Source organism: Miscanthus floridulus, chromosome 1, assembly GCF_019320115.1.
Source record: "Miscanthus floridulus cultivar M001 chromosome 1, ASM1932011v1, whole genome shotgun sequence".
Taxonomy (NCBI): Eukaryota; Viridiplantae; Streptophyta; class Magnoliopsida; order Poales; family Poaceae; genus Miscanthus; species Miscanthus floridulus.
The window spans coordinates 187,523,820-187,533,293 of NC_089580.1; the positions used below are offsets into that span (position 1 = coordinate 187,523,820).

At 49.1% G+C, this 9,474-nt stretch overlaps 1 protein-coding gene across 1 annotated transcript; it reads left to right on the plus strand.

Moving 5' to 3' along the window:
* The first annotated feature begins 1,646 nt into the window (after positions 1 to 1,646).
* On the plus strand, positions 1,647 to 2,713 carry LOC136505638 (uncharacterized). Its single transcript, XM_066500809.1, has one exon. It carries the CDS (start codon positions 1,872 to 1,874, stop codon positions 2,418 to 2,420), a length of 549 nt encoding a protein of 182 aa, XP_066356906.1. The 5' UTR covers positions 1,647 to 1,871; the 3' UTR covers positions 2,421 to 2,713.
* Positions 2,714 to 9,474: the final 6,761 nt, after the last annotated feature.

Sequence of the window (9,474 nt, forward strand, 5' to 3'; positions counted from 1 at the left end):
ACAAACTCATAGAAGAAACAATAAACTAATCAAATTGATCAACAACTGAACCAATAGAATCAACGCATCAGTACACACCTGCTCGAAAACAGGCAGCTAGGGTTTCCTGTAGCACCTGTAGCACACGAGCAGACGGAGCAGAGGGTGAAAGCGTTGACGAGCTCCGTGCGCAGGATGTGGGAGAGGGAGGGGGCCGCCGGGCCCCAACCGCGCCGGCTGCAGGGGGCCGCCACCGCCTCGCAGCAAGCGCTAGCTCGAGAGGGAAGGGGGGGAGAGAGGAAAGGGCGGGAGAGACGGAGATGAGAGGCAGGCGAGGAAGGGCTAGGGAGGAGGAGGATGGTGGGCGTCGTCGTCGCGCCAGCCGCCGCCGCGGACGCTCGCGCCCGCCGTCGCCCCCTGCCCATGTCGGAGAGGGAGAGCGAGAGAGAGAGCGAACATGAGAGAGAGAGAGAGATGAGGGGAAGAGAAGCTTCGTGAAGGAGAAGCCGAAGCCGAAGCTGAGCGTATATCATATTTGTTGACAACATATCAGGTGCAAACCAATCAACCTGTGCAAACTTAAAAACTATCAATCAGGACCACTAGATGCTGATCCAATGTATGTGGTGAGGGGGCTTAAGCGTAAAAAAAGGGCGGCGGGTGGGGGGGCTTAAGCGCAAATAAATCTCACCTCTCATCACATCCATTGGATTAGCATCTAGTGGTCCTGATTGGTAGTTTTTAAATTTGCACAAGTTGGTTGGTTTGCACCTGATACGTTGCCATATTTGTTTGGGTGGATTCCGACGAGAAGCGGGAGATGCGAGAAAGAAGGTGAGAAGAAGCTGGAGAAGGTAAGGTGAAGCAGGAGAATCAACTTCCGGTAAAATCCGATCCAAGAGATCTGGATCGTCGGTTGAGGCGATCAAACGATCGAAGTAATTTGGGGCGACGTGGCATGTGCTTCTGTGCGAGGAGTTGTTGGAGAATATAGGGTTAAAATTGTTCGATCGCCTGCGTCACCCAGCGGGACGTGCTGGAATCTCCGTTACGTTTGAGCGGACGTGTGTGGCGACGGATCGAAGCAGGGGAACGGTCGGAGACTGCAAACTGATACTAGTCCTGATGGACGACCGATTCTTCTCCTCACCAAAACATGCGATGGGGAGCTTCAGCCACCCATGCCAGTCCACTACGCAACCCCTTTTACCGTAAAATTCTGCATGCTGATTAGTGGAATCACAAATTCATTTCCTCAAGGGTCGGTCAGGAATTCACTAAAGCTGGTGGTAACTTGGCACAAAAGGACAAACTACTAGCAGTATATCAACATGTTCCTTTATTGGCGACAAATGTGAACGTGTTTTTATTACTGCTCATTAGCCATGCAGATAATCTCACTGCGCTTGCTCTAATCGGCCTCGTTTGATGCCGACAAATAACAGCACCACTGCACCAGAGACCAGACATCACCACTCACTGACGCACCGCTCTTTGGTTTGGTACTCTCCTGAGTCTGTTTGTGCAGAAAGAGATGGCCTCAGACGAGGAAACAAAAACGAATCACGAAACACAAACACGGCTTTTAATTTAAAAAAAACGAAACAAAACGAAGCTCCGATATATTGGCTCGCGCAACGCGGTCCCCGCCCTTTTTATCTCAACAACCATTTCCCCGTCCTCCTCCCCTTCTTCCTCAACGGACGGACCCCGCGCGACTTCACTTCCTCTCCCCCGCGCGCGGCCTCCCCGTGCGCCAACACCGCGCAACCACCCCCCACCACGCCCGTCGAAAACCCTAAGCACCCGGCACGCCCAGCAAGCACAGTAGCAAGGCGCCGACCGCCGAGGCACAGAGACAGCACCCGGGGGGTCAATTCGTTCGATCGGCCATGCGGCGGTCAGAGTGGGAGGACCGGTGCAAGCGGCACCCGGAGCACCGGATGTCCAAGGGCGTCTGCCCGTACTGCCTCCGGGACCGCCTCGCGCACCTCTTCGCGTCCTCCGCGGCGATCACCACCACGCGGGCCTCCTCCTCCTCGGCGACGACATCCCCGTACTTCTCCGGCGGCTCGTCGCCGCCGCCGCACCACGCCGCGCTCTCCGCGGACGTCAGCTCCGTCCACGTCGTCGGCGCCGGCCCCTCCTTCGTCGACGTCTCCGCCTTCTCCCAGCCGCTCATGCCGACCTCCGGTAATAAGAAGAAGCCGCCAACGACGACGACAACGACGGCAGGGAGGCAAGACGAGGCGGCGGCGCAACCGGCGAGGGGGAATAGGGCGGAGGTGAAGAGGAAGAAGAGCGGCAAGAAGAAGAAGATCGGGAGGTTCCTGTCCAGGCTCGTCGGGGCGGAGAAGCGGCGGCACGGCGCCGGGGACGGCGAACTCTTCCACTCCAAAACCATGAAGGAGAAGACGGCGTCCAAGTGGGTATTCTTCTGAATTCCCTCGTCAGATCAGATGCCAACACCATGCACACACGCTCGATCGGTCGTCGGTGTATAGTTTTTTTCCCCTTCAAGTACTTTTGTGCTTAAATCTGCAGTTTTAGCATGGTTTCTTCTATTGTGTACACGAGACTAAGCCAAAACCATTGATCATTTTGTACTATTTGGGATTTTTTTGGAAAGGTTATTCGAGAAATCGTGTATGCTTATTTTGTAAAATTAGAAGAAAAAGGAAACAACTATGAAGTGTATATTATGTGGATCTGAATTCTATGTTCCAGTATCCAATAGTGCTTAATTTTTAAAGTTTGTGCCATGAGAAATTCTTTGGATCCAACCGGTTTTCTTCTTCTGAAACAGTGAATTAGTACCTGATAACCTGTTTTCATCCATTTGAATAGTTTACTGTAATGAACCGGCGATATGAGATATACATATGAACATCATCTGTGGAGTAAGCAAAAATCGATGAAGCAAATGGACCGGTGACGGCACAATTGGTCTTGGTCATTGACTCATAACAGAGCCAATTTATTTATTTTCTACTAATTCCTAGCTACAATATGTTGATCAACGTATTTGTTTGGTAATACCATAGCAAACCGCCCCAAATAAGGTTCTCCGAGATTGTCTCTTCTAGGACTACGATTTTATACTTCATCTTCTTCATTTGTTGTTTTTCTCCTTCTAGCGTCCTGAATCATCTGCCTGTCTCTCTTGCTTTTTGAGCTCCTTTGCTGGTGTTACATCATTTTGATGTGAAGCTGGCTTGTCCTGATCCGGAATTGTTTGCTTTTGCCCCGACTCCATCTGCCCATCGTGCTTGGTTGGGCAGGGTAGCTCAACAAAGCAGCTCCATCTGCTGTTGCCGTTGAGGAAACGGGGTTTCCTGGGTCGTTCTAGGATCGAGAGCATTCTTTGCTGTGGCATGCATCGTTGTACGTGGTGTGTACTTTGAGACGAGAGCCTGTACATGGAACGAGAAAAATCGCCACATGCGCGGGCAAATCTCAAAGTTCATTGCACCTATGCATATCACATCGATTAATTTGTAAAGCGCAGGATGAGACTATAAAGGCCTTTAATTTGCCGCCACATTAGTAGCCCACTGCACCTCGATTAGTTTGTAGTTGTCCTTGCTGTGCTTAAGAGCATGTCTTGATCCAATCTTCTAAACTTTAGAGCTAAAGTTTTTAAAAAGATGGTCTACATTTAGTTCTAAAATTAACCTCACGTTAGAGCTTTAGATCTTAAAATTGAGCTAAAGTACTCTAAGGTTTTTAGAGATCTATAGTTTAAACGAGGGAATTCAAACAGGCCTTAAGAAGGAATGATGGTTTAGACAATATATATTTTACCAAGATGCAGTGGCTTTTGACCACCGTTTATATATACTGGTGTGTAGGGATAAAAACAGGATGGATATTTCCCGATATTCTTCCGTCCTGAAAGGGTCAAAAGACTATATGGATAGTCCTTATCTGAATCCGAACATTTAATATTCTCCGACCGTATCCGCATGTGAATACTCAAAATCATATTTCTGATATGTATATGAAATAGATATCAATATTCGAATGATCTGTATCCCGATTCTGAGATCGAAAAAATATAGAATACAATATAGGATATAGGACATAATTTTGGATCACCAGTATCCGTCTGTATCCGATACGATTTCATCCTTATCGGTGTGCTAGTAAAATTGCTCACTATATTCTCATGTGACCATTTTAAATAACTTCAACATATCAGTTCTTGTCAACATTTGTTTGCCAAACTTCTATACTTTCAATCGATGGGAAAAACAATTAGGGATATTAAATAACAAATAGGGTTGCCACTTGCCAGCAATGTGTTTTTTTTTTATAAAAAAACATTTATCATTTTTTTCAGCATAGTTTTTTTATAAGGATTTTAGGAAGAAAATGCAGAGTTGCCAGCCGATGGTTTTTTATAAGGGTTTTACGAAGATGGTTGTGCAGTTTCTAGATAACCAAGTCAGAGTTTGATGAAACAACTGTTCACATACGCAACTCTGCATTCATGACGATACCGGCAGGAATATTTCATACAAACGTATACTGCTTGACCGAAACAAAAGCGTACGCTCGGTCAAGGAACAATAATATATTTATTACTATCTGTGGCGAGGGAATGCTTGCCCTTCGTGCAAGCCTCTAAAATAGTACACATGATGACATGAACATCAGAAAAATTGAGTTGACCATGTGCTCATCGTCTGACCAGATTGATTAGAGCTGTGTCAGTGCGAAAAGTGACCAACAAGTAAATATTTGTAGTTTTGTCGTACGTTGTGATCGGATAAGGCCTAGCACTCAATGACACATGATTTATACTGGTTCAGACAACGTGCCCTACGTCCAGTTTCAGTCGGTCGGTGACTTTATTTCTGAGCTCAGGTGTTCGAAGTTTGTTGTGGGGTTACAAATAAGTAGGAATAAGAAGGGAGTGTTAGAGACCCGGTCGAACACTAAACCAAGCGGCTGAGAGTGACTGGTGCTCTAACGTGCACTAAGTATTGGAGCGTATGCTCTGTGTTGCTGTTGAGTTCTAGAGCTGTTGAGTTGTTCGAGTGCTCAGATCATCTAGAGCCAGAGAGCTTTGTAGGAGAGAGTTTATCCCCTTTTATAGTCGAAGGGGATGACCTTACAAGTAAGAGAAAGAGAGAATGAATACGTGTGCTACCTAGTCTTGTTGTCCACGTTGTCGGCTACAAGACGGTCGTCGGTATCCACAATATTGTTTATGTCCAGACGCATATGGCAGGCTCTACCGTATTCGTCTATTATGGCAAACGTCGGTGCCTACAATACTGTTTGTGCTCTGACACGTCTAGAAGGTTGTATAGTGTCCGTCTAGCATGGCCTGGTGGCACCGTTCTGCAGGTGCCCAGGGCATAGCAGGGTACGGTCCTCGGTATTGCGGTTGACTTAAGCGACATACCTTATCTGCTCCGCCTGATCCCCGGGCCCTCACCGAGCGGGTGTCCCCGGTTGGTCGTTCCCAGTCGGCCCCGACCATGTCGGTCGGGGAAGAGCAGCTAGCAGAGGTCTGGCGTATCCCAGGTCGGAGAAGGAGATCAGAGTCGGACTGTGGTCCTACCTTGGCCAGGCCTTCTAATCGAGGACCGGATAGTTGTTCCGGGCTGTCATTATGTATCTGGACCGGCTCGAAAGACGCACGTTGTCGATACGACTGTTGGACCGAGTTTTTTTTTTTAGGAAAAAGGGTCATTGAGGATCCGTGTTTATAAATCGGACAAGTTGATTGGATGAGCTATTCACGGATACTATACAATATACTGGTAGAAGTACTTGGCAACCGTCCCAACCAGCTCGATGACAGAGTACAGAGTACATGGACGCACACCGGCCGCTGAAAGTTGGAAAGTAAGAAGTGCAATGAAGCTGGGTAGGTCGCAGCGCAGCCGGCTCAGAGCCTCAGGCCGTCGGCTGCAGGGGTTGCACAACTGAAACTGGGACGTGTCACCACCCACCGGTGTATGTATATCGGATGTGGACCTGGGAGCTTTCTCGCAGCACATGGGATTCCTTCCGTTGACGTGGAAAGCCGGGCGGCCACCGCATGGGCGGCTCTGTGCTCTGTGTTGGCGGACCAAAACCGGTGGCGGGTCAGTGCGTCGCGTCGACCTACATTCCCGTTCCCCAAGCGCTGTGGCTGTGGCTGGGCAGGACACTGGACTTGTGATTGCGAAAACTGCTCGATTTTGCGTGGAGAAAGTCTGCTGCTCTCGCGCAGCCAAGTCTGGCCAGATCGAGGGGAACTGCGGGGCTCGTTCGCGTAGGTTTCCCTCCCTCTGGCGCGCGGCACCGGGTGGGGGCACCGCACTGGGCAGCGTCCATCGTGGCGCGGCGAGATCTTGGAGGCTATTCTCGTGCGTGTCACCGTGCGTACGTGAAGGAAGTCAGGACGCGGCCACGCGGGAGTAAGGATGAAAACGGTACGGAAATATCTCGTACCGAATTGTATCGTTTTCTATATTTAATCCGATCGAATTCGTATTTTCGGACAAATTCGAATTCGGTTCGAAATTCGGAACATCAAATTCGAAATCGGAACGAAAACGGTTTAGACATTTTTTCGACCGTTTTCTACTTTTCTACTTTTAATTCGGAATATCCCGAATTCAAAATTCGGTTTCGAAATTCGGTTTGAACCAAATTTGGCCCACTACGAGTCCAACCTTAGAAAAATCATATCTTTTTCATACAATCTCGGATGAAGATGGTTTTTATATGAAAATTGTAGCTCTCGACGAGATCTATAACTTTTTAGTTCTTAGTTTTTTCATTTGATGCCTTGAAGATGTTCAAAAAAATTAAACAAACTCAGCGATATATTAATCGCGTACAACCGCTTGTTGCCTTAAAAAAATCATATCTTCCTTACATCGTGTCGAATGGAGATACTTTTTAAGAAAGTTGTAGGGCTTGTTAATTATTATGTACTTATTAATTGTTATGCACTTGGTCCTATGGGTCAATATTCCGTATTGATTTTTCGTATACCGACCGTGTTCGACATAATTTCGCTCGAATTAGTTCGTTTTCGAAATTTTTGATATTCCGTAAGTTCGTGTTCGTTTTCGTGTCCGGCTTTACCGCTTTCGTTTTCGTTTTCGTATTCAAATGTAAAAGTAGAAAACGGTGGAGAGGTTTTTCGACCGTTTCCGACCGTTTTCATCCCTACGCGGGAGTCGGGACCCGCCGACCAAATCGGGTCGCCTCATTTGGGCGCAGGACGGCAGGGCAGACCCCATTGATCTCGAGGAGGAAGTGTCCTTTTCGGCTCTCGGGCTAACCCGGGACGTGGGCCTTGCGTATATTTTGGGCCTAAAATTTTGGGCTAGGGGGCTATGTTGACCTGATCTGGCACGGGCCGCTTAAGGTCCAGTTCCACCTCCTCTCAAAAAAAGAGAAGATCCAGTTCCGCCAATGCAGATGCAGCACACAAGCTGCTTTGGGAGAGCGCGTTCGGACCCCGCGCCACGCCCGCCGCTCAGCCCAGCGCGTGCTCGTCCGTACGGCTCACGCGGCGCACTCACTCCTGTGCACTCGCGGGCGTGCGGTCAAACAGCCAGTGGGGCGCACCTCCCTCGACAGTGGGGCGCACCTCCCTCGACTGTTAGTTGGGACCGCGAGCAGCCAAAACAGATCGGCAGAAAAAGGCAACGCTCTAGTATAGATGGCCAAATAGATCCGGCCCAAAAAAGTACGACACTAGCACGCCTCAAGCACGGGGCTTATAGTGCCAGTGCCAGCACATGCACGATCTAGGGCCGTGCCTGGGCTGCAGGTCTCGCCCACAGTGCTAGTACGGGCATGGCATGATTATTGGGCCGTCACGATGGCAGCCCGATTACACTCTGTCGTTGGATGATCTTAGGAGATTTAGAACCGTCAGATGTTAGAGTATATATACAGAAGTCCCAAAACCTACCTCCCAATTTCCCAATCACTCGCACCCAGCCTCCTAGACTCGTCACACCCGCACCGCCGCACGGCATCTCCTCAGTCACACCCATCTTCTCTCCTCACGTCACGCGAGTGCGCGACTCTTCCCTCCCACCTGCAGTCCCAAACAACATTTCCTCGGCTCCACCCATCTCCCAACTGCTCACCATGCTGCTAGTTTGCGACCTGTTGCTCGGCCATGCCATAATGTGCGCCTGCATCTGCTCGCCCTGCTACGCCCCCTGTGCTCGCCCGCCCCGTGGGGACCGCCTACGCCCGAGGGGCCGCCTGTGCCTCATGAAACACTCATAACAAGGTGGAGTTGCTGCAACATACGTCTAAAACAGATAAAACATATGCTTGCAACATATGCAACATTCAAATAAAACACTTGCAACATATCTCTAAAAACAACTGAAACATTTGAAACACACCTTTGCAACATGCTTCTGAAACACTTGAAAAAACACCTGAAAACCTTTGCAAATATACGCAACATCCAGATAAAACATGTACAATATACGCGTGAAACATATGCAACATCCAGGTAAACGCACTTGCAACATACGTCCGAAAACACAGATGAAACATTGGTAACAGACCTTTGCAACATATGTGTACAACAATTGCAACATATACAACATCCCGATGTACTTTTGTACGCTTGCAACATACCTTTGAAATATCTGAAACACTCGAAACATACATATGCAACATGCTCTTTCATCGCAAACATCTTCTTGTCGCTTCGCAAATGGAGGCTCATCGGCGCGTGGAGGTCACCGGTTTGCTCGCCGACAACGCAAAGCTGGGTGGCGGCGCACAAAAGGCTGGTGTGGGGGCAGCACGAGTGCGCGGTGCGCACAGAGGGCGGGTGGTTGGTGCGTGCAGGTCACCGATGTGCTCATCGGCGGCGCGGAGCTCGCCGGTAACGCGGAGCTAGGCGGCGCAACACAGAGTGTCGGGTGGGGGCAGTACGGGTGGCGATGACGCAGAGGGCGGGTGGCGCGTTTCCGCCTCGCATACGCCTTCCACTGCAACGGACATCTCTAGGTTTATGCGAGCCACCTCTTGGTGCCTCCTCGTCTTCACGAGCAGCTATGCCTGTGGATTTGGTTGTGTTGCTTGGGGGAAACAAAGCAGAGAAAGGAAAACAAAGCAGAGAAGAACATTAACGTAGTGAAAGCAGATGATAAAGCGATGAGTGGAGGAGAATAAGAGACATAGAAATAAGTAGCAAATTAAAAAAAAGGCAAAATTGTGGTGTACGTCATGCCCCGTGTCCGTCCGGAGGGAGTCGCTGACATTGAACGTCCTGTTTGTAGCATTAGGCTTGTTGTATTCTCGAGTGATGGCTAAATCTGAACAACGTAGACTTTCGGGAATTCTAAAATTTGCTAGTGTCTCTTAGCATGCAAGCAGCCAAGCACTCCATTCTTTGTGCATTTGAGTTGTTGCTGTGATTGCCCTCTTGAAGTCTGTCTTCTCCGGCTCTGGTGAGGTCTCCAGTGAGACTACTCCGTAGGTTCGATTCGTGAGTTTTGGATTGAA

Coding starts and splice junctions, on each gene's coding strand:
- LOC136505638 (XM_066500809.1), top strand. CDS start 1,872: ATGCGGCGGTCAGAGTGGGAGGACCGGTGCAAGCGGCACCCGGAGCAC.